This window comes from Melanerpes formicivorus, unplaced genomic scaffold, assembly GCF_026170545.1.
Source record: "Melanerpes formicivorus ecotype bairdi unplaced genomic scaffold, bMelFor1.0.p_v2 SCAF_1, whole genome shotgun sequence".
NCBI lineage: Eukaryota > Metazoa > Chordata > Aves > Piciformes > Picidae > Melanerpes > Melanerpes formicivorus.
In genome coordinates this window covers 61,832,476-61,850,144 of record NW_027142353.1, presented here as the reverse complement: position 1 = coordinate 61,850,144, position 17,669 = coordinate 61,832,476, and the positions used below count along the sequence as shown (strand labels likewise).

The window sequence follows — 17,669 nt, the reverse complement described above, 5'->3', positions numbered from 1 at the left end:
TGCTTTAGCCCACATGCACTAACGATAAAGCACAGCTTAACTCAGCCGGAGAAGCGAACGGAAAGCTGAATTTTACAAGCAATAGTGAAATGCAATGAATTTGTACAGAATATACAGTACTTACAATATCATACAAGAATTTACAGGAAAGAACACAAACACAGATCCTGCTGTGACCGTTTGAGGCAGTGCCTTTAAGAAAGGGACAGTACTGTGGCTTATGTTTTATAAACCAAGGACAGGTCTAAATGAATTTCATTGGTAGATTGGTAGAAAGCAACTTTACGTTTTGAGTATGAGTGAGACTTTCCTCAGTTCGCTCTTCCCTCCCTTTCCAGCTTGTCTGCTTCTAGGCTCTCTGCCAGACTGACCTTGGACTGATAAGCGTAAGGCCTACAAACCTACTAACATTTTGGCTCTAATTTATAACTGCTTTTAATTAACAACTGCTCCTTTCCTCTCTTTCTAATCCTCTCAGGGGAAGTTTAGGCTCGAGGTGAGGAGAAAGTTATTCACTGAGGGAGTTGTTTGCCATGGGAATGTGCTGCCCAGGGAGGCGGTGGAGTCACCATCCCTGGAGGTGTTCAAGAAGGCATTGGATGTGGCACTGGGTGCCATGGTTTAGCCAATGAGGTCTGTGGTGACAGGTTGGACTTGATGATCTTTGAGGTCTCTTCCAACCTTGGTGATTCTGTGATACTGTGATACTGTGATTCTGTAAAAGGGGAGAGAAAGGGGGTATGGGGGGGGGGGACCCTCCTCCAGAAGGAGGGGGGGGAAGGAATTTCGTACCTGTATTACTTTGCTGTATATTTCTGTGTATCTATTGTAAATACTGTAAATTGTGTATATATACCCTGCATTCCCTAAAACTGCTTGTAAATACAGCATTCCTTTGCTCCTCCGGCTGTGGCTAGCTGTGATCATTTTTTTTCCTTCACTTTGTGGGGGGGAGAAGGCTGGGCCTTCCTCTCAAATCCTATACTATCATAGTATCATAGTATCATTCAGGGTTGGAAGGGACCACGAGGATCATCTAGTTCCAACCCCCCTGCCATGGGCAGGGACACCCCACACTAGATCAGCCTGGCCAGAGCCTCATCCAGCCTGGGCTTAAACACCTCCAGGGACAGGGCCTCGACCACCTCCCTGGACACCCCATTCCAGGGTTTCACCACTCTCATGGTAGAGGCAAACACTGGATGGTTGGAAACTTATCCAGTTCCACACCTCCCAAGGAGAATTCCCCCCCCAGGTTCCCCCCCAAACCGCTCACCCCTCCTCCCCTTTCCCCTAGTAGTTAATTAGGTGAAAAAGGAGAAAGAGAGAGAAAAGGATAGTAAGGGAAATTCGTTAGCTCAAAGCAGTTGTTAAGAAAGTTAGTTTTCTTATCTTATCAGTTTCATTCCAAGGTCAATTGCATGCTCTCTGGCTAAAAAGCGAAAAGCCAGACAGCCTGAAGCTGGAGCTAGAGTGAGAGAAAGAATATTAGAGATATTTGCTATGGTACATCTCACATCTGACCAATGAAATTCGTTTAGAATTAATCTTTGTTTTCCTTTTTACACCTAAACATTCAGCTAGAGGATTCTGCAGCTCTCCTTTTCTTAAAGGCACAGCCTAAACTGTTACATATGTTTAGCAATTTAGCTTGTTAAAGGCTAGAAAATGAAAGTATTTCAACTGCTGTTTTTATATGATGACTGTACATTTTAATTGCATCCCAGTACTGGTGCCATGGTTTAGTTGTTTAGGTGGGTTGGATTGCTTGATGGGTTGGACGTGATGATCTTGAAGGTCTCTTCCAACCTGGTCTGGTCTATTCTATTCTATTCTATTCTATTCTATTCTATTCTATTCTATTCTATTCTACTGGGATCCTTGAAATGTAAAAAGTTGGAGAAATCTGTGATTTTACTCTTTTGTAAGGTGTGAGACTACTACAGGATTAGTTTCAGGTGCAGTAATGTGGTAAACACATGGATTAATAACAATACTGTAAGGGTACTTCTGTTGCTTATGTCATCTTTTCCCCTTTGTTTTGTTACATCATGCAGATATTTCACACAGCACCAGACCCCAATATTCCTCTTCCCCAACCTCAGTCCCGATCAAGTTCGAGAAGAACAAGAGCAATCTGTCTCTCTACAGGTTCACGTAAACCCAAAGGAAGATACACACCGTGTCTGGCAGATCCTGACAGTAAGTTTGCCCTTGCTGGCTGGCTGTTTTCCTTTTTGTGTTGTCTTTTAACTTTCCTGAGTAATGTTTTCCAATCATTGCATAAGCCTAGCAAATGGGGTTCCATCAGCTTTCTGACCTCTGAATTATAGGCACACTTCAATGACTCATTCCTTGCTTCTCTCACATAGGGAAGGATGTTTGCTTGTAGGCAGATCTTGTGTTGCATTCAGCATTGACAGATCAATCTGCTTTTAAGCTGAGAAGTTCATTATATGAAGTTCATCTCATTTGCTTGTAAGATGATTAGTAAGGTTGGGAAACTGAATAGGATCTTTTCTCTCCTTCTGTAATAAATGTAATTTAATCAAGGTCAGGAGATCAAAAAAACATTACTTGTTTTTCTTTCAAATACATGAAACTGTGGTCATTGATTCAAAGTCAGCCAGTGCCAAGGTTGTCAAAACCACTGACATGTTAGCTTTTCTGGAACAGAAACAAACTCCACTATTTTTAGGAGAAAAAAGTTGACTTCGTTCAGTTTCATCTAGTGGACCATCACCTGTTTGCTTACTGGCTGTACCAGTTAGAAGTTAGAAGGGGAGTTAGAAGGGTTAGAAGGCAGTTAGAAGAAGTTAGAAGGGTGCCTCAGTTAGAAGGGGAGATTCAGGCTGGAGGTCAGGAGGAAGTTTTACACAGAGAGAGTGATTGCCCATTGGAATGGGCTGCCTGGGGAGGTGGTGGAATTGCCATCACTGGAGGTGTTCAGGAGGAGACGACAGGGTGCTTGGTTGCATGGGTTAGTTGATTAGGTGGTGTTGGGTGATAGGTTGGACGCGACGATCTTGAAGGTCTCTTCCAACCTGGTTTATTCTATTCTTCTTCTATTCTATTCTATTCTTCTATTGAAACTTTACCAATGATTAAGTTGTTAACAGTTTCACTACTGCAGCAGACTTCCAAATGGACTTCTGTGTCCCTTGGTTCCTCAAGGAGACTTAAACTGCTACAGTAAATCCACAGTTAAGGTGCAGCTGTTCTTGGGATCTGTAGTAATTCTTAAGTCTGTAATGGTAGAAGAGGTATTCTCAGTATACTCTTGGAACAGGTGCTGTGTTTTCCATAGGTTTTAGTTCAATGATTCCTTTCAATGAAAGTTCAAACACTAAATGAGAGCAATAGCTGCTACATATCAACTACCAGTGTGAGTGGCACAGGCCCTCAAGCTAGAAATACAGAGGAACTGTCGCTTACATTAACCATAAGACAAAATGGACAAGTTTCCCAGTTTTTCTTTGTATAACTACAATAGCCTATGCCAGCATGAATAAAGAGACATTTCTGTTCAAATACTTTGCAGAGTACATGTAAATTCAAGCTTCTTCATTGCAAGACAAGTCTTGTGCTAGTGGCTTGATGGAAATTAAGTCTGATCCAAGAACACTTCACTTGTGCTTTGCTAATTAGCTCAAGTTCAGCACTTACAAAACACACAATCAACCAGGTTAAAAAGGACCTTCAAGATCATTGAGTCCAACCTATCACCCAACACCATCTTACCAACTAAACCATGGCACTGAGTGCCTCATCCAGTCACTTCTTCAACACCTCCAGTGATGGTGACTCCACCACCTCCCTGGGCAGCACATTCCAATGGCCAATCACTCTTTCTGTGAAGAACTTCTTCCTAACATCCAACCTAAACATCCCCTGGCACAGCCTGAGACTGTGTCCTCTTGTTCTGGTGCTGGTTGCCTGGGAGAAGAGACCAACCCCCACCTGCCTACAACCTCCCTTCAGGTAGTTGTAGACAGCAATAAGGTCTCCTCTGAGCCTTCTGGCTAAACAACCTCAGCTCTCTTCATTGCCTCTGAAACCGCAGATAATTTTGATTACAGGTAAGGTACAAGGGGCTAAAGATTGCACAGGAGAAATGGACCTGATTAGAAAATGTAAGCTTTTTTTTCCTCTCTCTCTCTCTCTCTCTCCTGCATTCTTCCCTAGGTGACTCCTACAGCAGTAGTCCAGACAGCACTCCTATGGGCAGCATTGAATCACTCTCTTCTCATTCGTCTGAGCAGAACAGCACCACCAAATGTGTGCCTTCACAGCCCAGGGAGAAATCAGGAGGGATTCCATGGATTGCTTCTCCTCCTTCTTCTAATGGCCAGAAGAGTTCAGGCCTCTGGACTACAAGTCCTGAATCTTCATCAAAAGAGGATGCAACCAAAACAGATGTGGAGTCAGACTGTCAAAGTGTCACTTCTGTCACTGGAACAGAGAATGCCTCTCTGTCAACAGACCTGACCAAAAAGAGTTCCTACAGTCTGTCTGGGCTGAAAAGGTCTTCAGCATCTTCCCTTAGATCAATTCCATCAGCTGAAGGTAATTTCCAAAAAACAACAGCAGCATCTGAAAGCTAATAACATTAATTCATCTTTTTTGGGGATTGGATGTGCCACTTGAAGCCATGGCTTATTAGTCATGGGGTGTTGGGTGACAGGTTGGGCTTGATGATCTCTGAGGTCTTTTCCAACCTTATTGATTCTATGATCATAAATTCCCAAATATTTCTTGTAAACTGCATGAAGCTTCTGTAGATACTGAAATATTATCTCTTCCAAAGTAATGTGGTGTGATTTGGTAGCAGATACTGCTTTGAGCAGGAATTTGGATTAGATGACTTCCAGAGATCAGAGAATCACAGAATCACCAAGGTTGGAAGAGACCTCAAAGATCATCAAGTCCAACCTGTCACCACAGACCTTATGACTAAACCATGGCACCAAGTGCCATGTCCAATCCCCTCTTGAACACCTCCAGGGATGGTGACTCCACCACCTCCTTGGGCAGCCCATTCCAATGGGTAACAACTCTCTCAGTGAAGAACTTTCTCCTCACCTCGAGCCTAAACTTTCCCTGGTGCAGCTTGAGACTGCGTCCTCTTGTTCTGGTGCTGGTTGCCTGGGAGAAGAGACCAACCCCCTCCCGGCTACAACCACCCTTCAGGTAGTTGTAGACAGCAACAAGGTCTCCCCTGAGCCTCCTCTTCTCCTGGCTAAGCAACCCCAGCTCCCTCAGCCTCTCCTCACAGGGCTTGTGCTCGAGGCCTCTCCCCAGCCTCATTGCCCTTCTCCTAACATGATACTTTTCTAAATTCTATGCAGAGTGCTACCTTATAAATGTTTGATTTATTGTCATTTTGTAGTGAACATACTCTCTAGCCATTTAAGTGTAATACACTTTTAGTGTATTACAATTTTAGTATAATTTCTTCATTCTTGCTGTTGATCTTTTCCTTCTGGTTTTCTGCTTGAAAGGCTGTTTCTTCTTGCTTTAAGTAAGTACTTTCTCTGCCTATTTGGCACCTTAAAAAAAAAAGAAGCAAAAAACATACACAAAATCTCAAAGGTCTGTCCCAACCTGGTTAATTCTATTCTATTCTATTCTATTCTATTCTATTCTATTCTATTCTATTCTATTCTATTCTAGTCTAGTCTAGTCTAGTCTAGTCTATTCTATTCTATTCTATTCTATTCTATTCTATTCTATTCTATTCTACCCTACCCTACCCTATCCTATCCTATCCTATCCTATCCTATCCTATCCTATCCTATCCTATCCTATCCTATCCTATCCTATCCTATCCTATCCTATCCTATCCTATCCCATTCCATTCCATTCCACTCCACTCCACTCTTCTCTACTCTACTCTATTCTATTCTAAAACCCAACAAAACCATTGCATGTGACACATGTTGTGGCACAACTTCAGATGAGCTTTAATATTCCCTATCATTTGATTGTTTTCTTTAGGCACCAAGAGCTGCAGTGGGTCCATCCAGAGTTTATCTTCAACAGATACCAGAGATACACCAAAGCCTCCACCAAACCCTGATTTGCCTCCCAAAATGTGCAGGAGATTAAGATTAGACACTGCCTCAAGTAATGGCTATCAAAGACCAGGATCCGTGTAAGTCATCAAAGCCCTATAGAGAGTTGTGTTGTTTGAATATTGTCTACTGTAAAGTGATCCCAGAGAGGTTCATAAGTAGTTGCAAAAGCCTCCATGAATACTTTAACATTTCTGTACTTGTGATTTTTTTATCTAGCCTCATTAAAATTGTAAACAAAGGAGACACAGCATGAAGTCTGTTGAAAGAGTCTTGCTGACTTTATCAGGCTATAGTCAAGGTCAATAGTGAAGAAATGTTGTCTTTAAAAAGTGATTACTATTAATATCTCTCTCTCTCTTCTGGAATGTAGTGTTTCAAGGGACATTAAGGCCACTTACTGTCCATGCTGTTATATTGAGATCATCAGATTTTATTGGTGTCCAAATTGGGAGGAAGGGAAAAAAAAAACCCACCACAAATACAAACTTCTGTGCTAAAATGTTGCTGCATGTTAGATGGTGGATTTCTAACAGTTGGGGTTTTGGGTGGCTTTTTTATGTTAGGGGAATAGCTCTAAGCAGTAGAGGTTGTAGTTTACTCCACTGAGATTTGGGGTAGCAGTGTTTCTCAGTTGTTTTAGCATAGACTTAATAGCGAGAAAATCTTTGCTGTAATCTTGACTTTGACCCAGTATTTCTCTGTCCCCATGAACGAGTGATTTGCAGATTTTCAGAGCACCAAGAAATCCTCCAAATACTGTGGGAGACCAGTCAGCCTCTTCACTTTTTAAACTGGAAGTGATGACTACAGTTATTTCACAGACTTCTGTATCTGACTTTAGCAATGAATCCTGCACAGCTCAGAGTTCCAGCATGAGAGTGACAGGCAGTAAAGCTATTTTCAGACTATCTACTGGTCAGCCAGTAATATAAATGTATGGGTTTGAGATTTGTCTTGCTCACTCAGCAAGGCACTAGAGCATGGGAAAGTCTAGTGGCCCCAGTTAGGTAATGCCCTGAAGAATTCTGCTGAACAGGGATAGCTTTTGAATTGACAGTTACTCTGAGTAGTTAAAACGATTTTAAAGCTTTGTCATGGCTTTAGGTGTTTACAAGTGAAAAGGCAACAGGCAAAGTGTAAAGCAAGGTGGTGCTTTTGTTTTCAGAGTGGCTGCAAGAGCACAGTTATTTGAAAGTGCTGGTTCACTTAAACAAGTCTCTTCAGGACGGTAAGTGCCTTACACTGTTTAACAACTGAAAAATCCTTTCTGCTTTACTGGCTTCAAAGATTGAAATAGAAGTAGTGGAGCTTTGGTCTTTGCCTTTTAGACAGCATGACGTGGCATGCAAATTTTTGTGCTTTATTAAACTCATCCATTCTCCAAAAGAATGCTAAATCCAACAGTGAGTGCCAACCGGTCTGTCACCTGGGGGAGCTGCAGTGAGAGATGCTCAGGCTGGTGATCTGCTTAAGGACACAGCTGCAACAGGATACTAACAGGGTTTAAATTAGGATGAAGGTGCTGTACTTAAGCCATACAGCTGTTTGTGTATACATGCTTTCAGCAGGGTAGCTAGTGTGCTACTTTAAGGTCATTTCCTCATATAGACAGGTCTAGAGTAACAGCTGCTGCAGAAAGTTCAGGATAAACTTGGTCAGGATTTCCTGCCTTTAACTTCACACCTTGCATGCCTCAGTGTCTGTTTTGATAGAGTGCTGCAGGAATTGTTTACATTTTCTTTACAATTGTTTGCATATATTTGGTGGATTTAACTCATTCTTGCATTAAATGAATTTAGACTGTCCTGAAAAGTGTTTGTCTAGAAAGCTGGGGTCAGAGTGGCTGGAGAGCAGCCAGGCAAAAAGGGACATGGGGATACCGGTCAATACTAGGCTGAACATGAGCCAGTAGTGTACCCAGGTAGCCAAGAAGGCCAAGGGCATCCTGGCCTGTATGAGGAATAGTGTGGCCAGCAGGAGCAGGGAACTCATTCTGCCCCTGTGCTCAGCACTGCTTAGGCCACACCTTGAGTCCTGTGTGCAGTTCTGGGACCCTCAGTTTAGGAAAGATGTTGAGTTGCTGGAACATGTCCAGAGAAGGGCAACAAAGCTGGGGAGGGGTTTGGAGCACAAGCCTTATGAGGGGAGCCTAAGGGAGCTGGGGTTGCTTAGCCTGGAGAAGAAGAGGCTCAGAGGAGGCCTTATTGCTGTCTACAACTACCTGAAGTGGGGTTGTAGCCAGGTGGGGGTTGGTCTCTTCTCTCAGGCAACCAGCACCAGAACAAGAGGACACAGTCTCAGGCTGTGCCAGGGGAGGTTTAGGCTCAATGATAGGAAGATGTTCTTCACAGAAAGAGTGATTGGCCATTGGAATGTGCTGCCCAGGGAGGTGGTGGAGTCACCATTACTGGAGGTGTTTAAGAAGATACTGGATGGGGTACTTGTTACCATGGTTTAGTTGATTAGATGGTGTTGGGTGTGAGGTTAGACTCAATGATCTCAAAGGTCTCTTCCAACCTGGTTATTTCTATTCTGTTCTGTTCTTTTCTGTTCTATTCTATTCTATTCTATTCTATTCTATTCTATTCTATTCTAATCTTCTCTGCATTACAGACCTCCTTAAAATTAGTAGACTACAGCAGGTAAACAAATAAATGGGTGTGGGAAGCCTCTCTTCTCACTCTCCTTGCCTTTCAGCTTCTTTGAGACAGAACATATGTTTTTGTCCAGCAAATTGCTCACTCATGTTCTTACTGCAGTAGTAATCTAAAGTAGCACAGCTGTAAAGGAAGATGCCAATGTATGCTGGGATGTGTGGCAGTGGAATAAGAGAAAGAGAAAGCTGTTCTGCAAAGGCTCTCTGGTTTCATTTGAGAAGCAGCTTTGCAGGAATCAAGGCTGGTTTTGTTTTGTGTATTACATGAACTATTTAGGTGACCAAACGGAGAGGGTGTGCAGGGGAGGAAGGAGTATGAAAATAGCAGGGCAATAATTTAAGGAAGAAAGGTATAAATGAAGAGGCTGGTGCCCTAAGTGCCCTTAATGCCCTAAGGCAAAAGAGATGGCTGCTTCCCCAGTCCTGCATCATTTCACCTCCAGCACTGTTTCTTCTCTTATTTTGTATTGCTCCCTTCTTGTAAACTCTCCCCTGTTGTTCCCTCAGAGCCTGTGCCATCTGTATCTGTGTAAAAAAAAACATGTAAGAAGCAAAAACCTGGCAAAGGGAAAATGTAGCAATTTGATAATGGATATGAAGAGCAGATAACAAAGCGAGAAACGCTGAAAGGCTTAATAGCTCCTCTCCTTCAGCCTTCCTGAGAAGGCAGGAGAGCTACCATAACAAGGAGATGAAAAATGAGAGGTCAGCCAGCAAAATGAGGAAGAAATAAGTAGCTCAGCTGTTCTTACACTGCTGCTTAAGTCTGACTACAATTTTGCAATTCAGAGCCAGCTTTTATTTACCTCTAATGCATGTTATGAGCATGGAGGCTGATTTAAAACCTTAGATTAGTCTTGGGTTTTTTTTTGCTCTGAAGCACGTAGAAATCGCAGCGGTTACATTTTGATCCACCCATTCGAAAGGCCTTCTGTGTCCGTAAGTCTGCTGTCTAGACTGACCTTCTGTGTCCATAACACTGCTGCCTAATGAGTATATGCAAGACAGAATGTAAGACAAAGAAACCAATTTTAAGCTGTGTGGTTATTGTCAAGTCAAGACAGTGTCTGTGCAGGGGTAATTTACCCTGCTAAAATAAGTAGTTTTGAAATGTTAGGCGACTGCCTACCTATGGTTTATAGTATCTATGTAGCTTCCCTCCTGCTTGAAGCATCTGTTACTTAGAATCATAGATCATAGAATCAATAAGGTTGGAAAAGACCTCAAGGATCAGCAAGTCACCCAACACCTCATGACTACTAAACCATGACTTCAAGTGCCATGTCCCTCCAGGGACGGTGACTCCACCACTTCTCTGGGCAGCACATTCCAATGGCCAACAACTCTCTCTGTGAAGAACTTTCTCCTCACCTCCAGCCTAAACTTCCCCTGGCACAGCTTGAGACTGTGTCCTCCTGCTCTGTCACAGTTTGCCTGGGAGAGAGCAACCCCCTCCTGGTTACAACCTCCCTTCAGGTAGTTGTAGACAGCAAGGTCTCCCCTGAACCTCCTGCTGTCCAGGCTAAACAACCCCAGCTCCCCCAGCCTCTCCTCACAGGGCTGTGCTCAGGACCTCCCCCCAGCCTTGTTGCCCTTCTCTGGACACGTTCAACCTTATTGATTCTATGATTTTCTTCTACAAGAATGATGAGCTCTGTTTTCTCACTGTCCCTGCTCACTGCAGGAGGGTTAGACAAGATGAACTCTGAAGGTGCCTTCCCACCAAATACAATCTGTGAATCTATGATCTGTGACTTGATCACTTTGGAATTTTCTCTGGACAATTCATCACTTGCTAGAAGCTATGTGGTCATTATAAATTCAACTAGAAGGAAAGAATCATTTTGAAAGTTAGAAATTATATTCCTGTTTAAACCTGATGTAGGATGTTGATCTGCTTTCTGTACATGCTTGTAAGTCCAGTAAGCCTGGAGGAGTTATCTGCTACAATTCTGCTCCTCTGAACTGCTTTGCAACTAGTCATTGACAGCTCCTTGACAGGCTGGAGAGGTGGGCACAAGCCAACCTCAGGAGGTTCAACAAGAGCAAGCGCAGGGTCCTGCATCTGGGTCGAGGCAGTCCCAGGCACAAATCCAGGCTGGGCAGTGACTGGCTGGAAAGCAGCCCTGAGGAGAGAGACTTGGGGGTGCTGGTGGACGAGAAGCTCAACATGAGCTCTCAGTGTGCACTTGCAGCCCAGAAAGCCAATCAGATCCTGGGCTGCATCAGGAGAAGTGTGGCCAGCAGGTCAAGGCAGGTGATCCTCCCCCTCTACTCAGCTCTGCTGAGACCCCACCTGGAGTACTGCCTGCAGTTCTGGAGCCCCTATTACAAGAGGGATGTGGAGGTGCTGGAAGGTGTCCAGAGAAGGGCCACAAGGATGATCAGAGGGCTGGAGCACCTCTCCTATGAGGACAGACTGAAGGAGTTGGGGCTGTTCAGTCTGCAGAAGAGAAGGCTCTGAGGTGACCTAATTGTGGCCTTCCCCAGGAAGGCTGGGGAGAGACTGCTCAGGATCTCAGGTAGTGACAGGACTAGGGGGAATGGAATGAAGCTGGAGGTGGGGAGATTCAGGCTGGAGGTGAGGAGGAAGTTCTTCCCCATGAGAGTGGTGAAGCCCTGGAATGGGTTGTCCAGGGAGGTGGTTGAGGCCCCGTCCCTGGAGGTGTTTAAGCCCAGGCTGGACGAGGCTCTGGCCAGGCTGATGTAGTGTGGGGTGTCCCTGCCCATGGCAGGGGGGCTGGAACTAGCTGATCCTTGTGGTCCCTTCCAACCCTGACTGATGCTATGATACTATGATTACCATCTTGCATTTGTGCAACTGATTGTTCTTACACTTCCCAGGTTTCCACTTAATTTCTTCATGCATTTTTCACTGGTATCTCATTTATTGTAAGCTTGTACTTTTTTTTCTTTCAGACAAGCAAAAGCCATGTATTCCTGTAAGGCTGAGCATAGTCATGAGCTGTCTTTCCCACAAGGGGCAATATTTTCCAATGGTAAGATATGTTTTGTGCTGTCTTTTCATGTAAAAGAAACCTATAAAAAGCTGAACTGTGTCCACAAAATGAGAGCAGAATTCCAATTTCACCTCTTGGGTTTTGCCCTGGTTTTCCAATGGAGCCATGAAAATCATCAAGGGGTTTGAACACCTCTCTACAAAAGCAGGCTGAGGGAGCTGGGGTTATTCAGCCTGGAGAAGAGGAGGCTCTGGGGAGACCTAATAGCAGCCTTCCAGTACCTGAAGGGGACCTACATGAAGGATGGAGAGAGACTATAGTGATAGGACAAGGTGCAATGGCTTCAAACTAGAGAAGAAGTAAGCTGTGTCCAGTTCTGGGCCCCTCAGTTCAAGAGAGGTGTTGAGGTACTGTAATGTGTCCAGAGAAGGGCAACAAAACTGGTGAGGGGCCTGGAACACAAGCCCTATGAGGAGAGACTGAGGGAGCTGGGGTTGCTTAGCCTGGAGAAGAGGAGGCTCAGGGGAGACCTCATTGATGTCTACAACTACCTGAAGTGAGGTTGTAGCCAGGTGGGGATCAGTCTGTTCTCCCAGGCAACCAGCAACAGAATGAGGGGACACAGTCTCAAGTTGTGCCAGGGGAGGTTCAGGCTGGATATTAGGAAGAAGCTCATCACAGAGAGAGTGATTTGCCATTGGAATGGGCTGCCCAGTGAGGTGGTGGAGTCGCCATCCTTGGAGGTCTTCAAGAAAAGACTGGATGAGGCACTTAGTGCCATGGTCTAGTTGATTGGGTAGGGCTGGGTGGTAGGTTGGACTGGATGATCTTGGAGGTCTCTTCCAATCTGGTTGATTCTATGATTCTAAGAGTAGGTTTATATTGGGTGTTAGGAACAAATTCTTTACCATGTTGGACTTGATGATCTCTGAGGTCTTTTCCAGCCTTGTTGATTCTATGATTCTATGAGGGGAGTGGAATACTGGAACAGGTTGCCCGGGGAGGTAGTTGAGGCCTCATCCCTGGAGATATTACAAGAGGGATATGGAGGTTCTGGAAGGTGTCCAGAGAAGGGCCACGAGGATGAGCAGAGGGCTGGAGCACCTCTCCTATGAGGACAGACTGAAGGAGTTGGGGCTGTTCAGTCTGCAGAAGAGAAGGCTCTGAGGTGACCTAATTGTGGCCTTCCAGTATCTGAAGGGGGCCTACAGGAAGGCTGGGGAAGGACTTTTCAGGATCTCAGGTAGTGATAGGACTAGGGGGAATGGAATGAAGCTGGAGGTGGGGAGATTCAGGCTGGATGTGAGGAAGAAGTTCTTCGCCACGAGAGTGGTGAAACCCTGGAATGGGTTGTCCAGGGAGGTGGTTGAGGCCCCATCCCTGGAGGTGTTTAAGCCCAGGCTGGCTGAGGCTCTGGCCAGCCTGATCTAGTGTGGGGTGTCCCTGCCCATGGCATGGAGGTTGGAACTAGATGATCCTTGTGGTCCCTTCCAACCCTGACTGATACTATGATACTATGATATCCAAAGTGAGGCTCAGCAGGGCTCTGGCCAACCTGAGCTAGTTGAGGATGCCCCTGCTGACTGCAGAGGGGGTTGGGCTAGATGACTTTAGAAGGTCCCTTCCAACCCAGACCATTCTATGATCCTATGATAATTGTTTTTGAATAAATGTCATCTATACCTATAATATACACATATATATGTGTGTCTGCATGCCTATATATTACATATATCTATCTATACAGCTTATTTTATATAGATATCTATATATCTAGAGATCTATACACAATTAAAAAAATATGTATTTACATATAAAAATGATATTAAATGATTAATTAAATATTAAAATATTAATTATACTCCTTTTTTTGTCTGTTTTTTTCCAGTGTATCCATCAGTGGAACCAGGTTGGTTAAAAGCAACTTATGAAGGCAAAACAGGACTCGTTCCTGAGAATTATGTTGTCTTCCTCTAGTAATCTTTAGTGGACAGCAATATCTTCATGGTATCCATGGTAACAAATAATAAGCACTATGATTTTTATCTGACACAGATATGGGATCAGCCTGTTAGCTGAGTGGTAGATAGCCTTCAGATACTGCAGCTGCAGGTTGCACAGCTCCCTATTAATGGAACAGAATGTAATGAAACAGTTAACAGTTTCTGTACTGAAGACGGTACTTTGTTGAAGTAACTTCCATTGTTTGCAGAAGGTTGTTCTGTTCTTCTTTTATGGGCAAGGAACACTAGGGCAATAAAACTGAAAAAAAAACCCAACACATAATAAGTTGCTTGTTGTTTAGCTGCAGACTTTCAGGTCCTAGGCTGTTGCTCGCAGAGGTGTGAAATGTAGAGGCAATGCACTCTACAACATTTCTTGCAATCTCTGATTTTTCACTAGGGAAAACTGCATTTCACTTCATTTTTTTCCATAATGTATGTAATGCTTCTCTGGTGGATCTGAATTCTCCCTTAGAAAACTTGATGCTAAAGTTAGTCCCAATCATTTCAAAGAAGAAATCCATTTCCCATACATCAGAAGTCTGAGCTTCTGGTAGCCATGGGATTCCAACATGTATATAATTTCTGCGACTGATAATAAGATCACTTTATACCCTGCTTGGAGAGTAAAGGCTCATTCAAAATGTGCTATGTCTAACCTATGTTTCATTCAAATACTTCTCAAATTCACTTCCTTCCTTCTGTATCAGCATAGATAATATTAACAGCTTTTATTTCTAAGACACCCATCACCTGGAAGATACTCTCACTGTATCTCAGAACAGTATGTGTAGAAAAGAAGGAGGTGCTGAATCTGGACTGGTTGGTAGTCATGTGAAGCAAGCAGTGAAAAACAGCAGCATGTTTTGAAACCTGAGATAATGGTGAATGGGAACTGAGTCCTTTTCCAACTTTGTTCCATTGCAAATAAGACAAATGGCCTGAGAAGTAGCTGATTTTATAAGCTATGAATGCTGAAAGCTCCATGTGGCAATAAAAGTACTTAGCATTACTTCTTCTGACTTCTGCCTAACTACTTAACAAAGATTTCTTCCCTCCCACAGAATAAAAAAGCCTCAATTTCCAAAAGTTCTGTACAGACCCATTGGTTGCTCCTGGTAGGACTGTACAGGAAAAAAGGCAAAGGAAAAAGAAAAACAACAAAACCAAACATAAACCCAAGAAAGCTCCAAAAAGATTAACCAAGCAAAGCAAAACAAAAATAAACCAAAACACCCTAACATAACCATAGACAGCTTTCTTCCATACTTTGAGAGAAAGCATAAACTTTCTCCTCACCTCGAGCCTAAACCTCCCCTGGCGCAGCCTGAGACTGTGTCCTCTTGTTCTGGTGCTGGCTGCCTGGGAGAAGAGACCAACATTCACCTGGCTACAACTTCCCTTCAGGTAGTTGTAGAGAGCAATAAGGTCACCCCTGAGTCTCCTGCTCTCCAGGCTAAGCAACCCCAGCTCCCTCAGCCTCTCCTCATAGGGCTTGTGTTCCAAACCCCTCACCAACTTTGTTGCCCTTCTCTTGCTCCAGCAAGTCAACCTCCTTCCTAAACTGAGGGGTCCAGAACTGGACACAGGACTCAAGTTGTGGCCTAACCAATACAGAGTACAGAGGCACAATGACCTCCCTGCTCCTGCTGGCCACACTATTCCTAATGCAGGCCAGGATGCCATTGGCCCTCTTGGCCACCTGGGCACACTGCTGGCTCATGTTTAGGCGGCTGTCAATCAGCACCCCCAGGTCCCTCTCTGTTTGGGAGCTCTCCAGCCACTCTGACCCCAGCCTGTAGCTCTGCATGGGGTATGTTTAATCAATTATTATTATTACCCTTCCTAAAAGAAAGCAACAAGCAGCAGGGCTTGTTCCAGATACCACTGCAGACCTCGAGGTAGATGACTCCCTGTGACTACCATTGCTCTTGTGGAAATAATGTCTGTACCCACAAGGGTTTTTCCTCTTAAAACCTTTTGATGCGTGTTGCAGCACAAACCTGAATCCAATGGCTAGTGTGAAGGACTGACATATTGTATGATAAATATGTAAAGTATATTGATATTTTATATTCACTCTTTTTTTATTAATGATGCTAAAGATGGGGGAAAAAAAACCAAACTATTTTTTTGGGGATGCAATTCCTGTGAGTTCAGTATTAAAATGTCCTTGCCATGTTTTGGCAATTTAGAGCTATGTGTAACAAAACTTCTAAATTAAACCATAGCTATCACTTGTGGCCCTAACTAATCTGTAAACTTCATTGGTTGATTACTTCTGGGGGTGGGAAATGCACAGATTTGCTGTTCAGCACTATTCTATGACACTAATAGTAACTTATTTTCCTGTATGTGTATTTGCTGGTGCTAATCTCTGGGGGTTTGCCTGTAATTGGATTGATTGTAATATGCCTTTAGGAAAAACCTATCAGGAGAGGAGAAGTTGCAAAACTCAGCTGTTCAGAACAATAATTACATCAACAACAGGGAAAAAAAGAGATGTATGGTTGTAATTGGGGGGAGGGGGTTATTACATTTCTCCAGTGGTCTATTTGCTGCTTAATAAGATTGCATAAGAAGAAATAATGAAACTAAAAAGCATATTGTTATCCATACTTCTTTTCCTAAGGCAGCAGGTTGTGTGATTTTTAATTGAGAAGCAAGAATTAGATCCCACTAGGGGAGCTCATCTTCTAGACCAGGGTGGATCTTCCCCACTGATGGAAACTCTCAGAGCTCTAGTGAAGCCAAAGATGGACCTTTGGCAATTTAGAGGGAGGGTTTGCTGGCCAGGAGCACCCAGAATGTAAATGGAATAGTCTTTTAATGGGGTAATATATGATATATCTTGGCATTAGCCTGTCTGTCAGCAGAGTGCCCTATGTAAATCACTCAGCAGAGATCAAGATGTAGGCAATGTACAGTCATGCTCTTTGTGATCACATAGCCCTGACAGCTGCTGCTGCTGCTGCCCTTCCAGTTTCTGCTACTGTAAAAGTCAGACTGTTGATCAGGCTGTTTCAGCACAAGTTGGGAGGTCTCTTCTTTTTGTTAAGTTTTTACATGGGCTTTGGGAGTTTGCTTTGTATTGGTTTAATGAGGTGCTTGGTATCCAGACAGCTACTAATGCAATGTTGGAATTCAGTCACTGAAGATCATAGCATTGTTTTTCTTGTCCTGTATGTGGCAGTGTTTAATAAGCCATTGGATCACCCTTATTATTTTAAGCGTAAGGAACGGTGCTTTCACCCTTGGATGTCTCAGCTGAAAGCTGTTCTGCATCTGAGCTTTTTGCAAGTGTTCTGCTGGGAGTTCTCATCGAAGGCCTGGCACTCAAGATAGCGGCGTGACCTCAGCACGAGAAGAGTTTCTGTTGGAGCAAAGGACAAAGCAGCTGGACAGGGCACATGGATGGTTTCAAATATTTATGACAATTGCTGAGGTATTAGAGTTTATAGGGGTTACTTTAGATACTATATGTTATTTTAATAGGAAAGCATATACAATCAATAACTATATATTTAATAAAGTCCTACTAAATTATCTTATTGAACTCTCTGTTTATTTTGTAGTGTGGTTTCAATAATGATCTGCACTCTCTGTGTATATATCTCCATGTAAATAAGTGGCATGACATGCATAAGCTGGCTTGCAGACATAATTCTATGTTGTTCTTTACACTGTATTTCTAAAGTTGGAAAAAAACAACAACCCTGTTTCTAAAAATAAAAAGCCTTTCCACACAAACTGGGGGTTTGTAGTTTCATTTGGGGCTGTTCAGTTTGGAAAAGAGGAGGCTGAGGGGGAGACCTCATTGCTCTGCACAACTACCTCAATGTGCACTCGCAGCCCACAAAGCCATTCAGATCCTGGGCTGCATCAGGAGAAGTGTGGCCAGCAGGGCAAGGGAGGTGATCCTCCCCCTCTACTCAGCTCTCGTCAGACCCCACCTGGAGTACTGCCTCCAGTT

The 17,669-nt window shown here is 43.7% G+C and overlaps 1 protein-coding gene across 2 annotated transcripts in view; it reads left to right on the top strand.

Annotated features, from left to right (window-relative positions):
* ARHGAP42 (Rho GTPase activating protein 42) overlaps positions 1-17,436 on the top strand; it is a 196,435-nt gene extending 178,999 nt beyond the window's left edge. For both annotated transcript variants that reach the window (XM_068145259.1, XM_068145268.1), the window contains exons 19-24: positions 2,058-2,202; positions 4,186-4,566; positions 5,998-6,154; positions 7,243-7,305; positions 11,653-11,732; positions 13,582-17,436. In XM_068145259.1, the coding sequence (XP_068001360.1) occupies positions 2,058-2,202; positions 4,186-4,566; positions 5,998-6,154; positions 7,243-7,305; positions 11,653-11,732; positions 13,582-13,670 (915 nt within the window). In that variant the 3' untranslated portion in view covers positions 13,671-17,436. The remainder of the gene's footprint in view (positions 1-2,057; positions 2,203-4,185; positions 4,567-5,997; positions 6,155-7,242; positions 7,306-11,652; positions 11,733-13,581) is intronic.
* Positions 17,437-17,669: the final 233 nt, after the last annotated feature.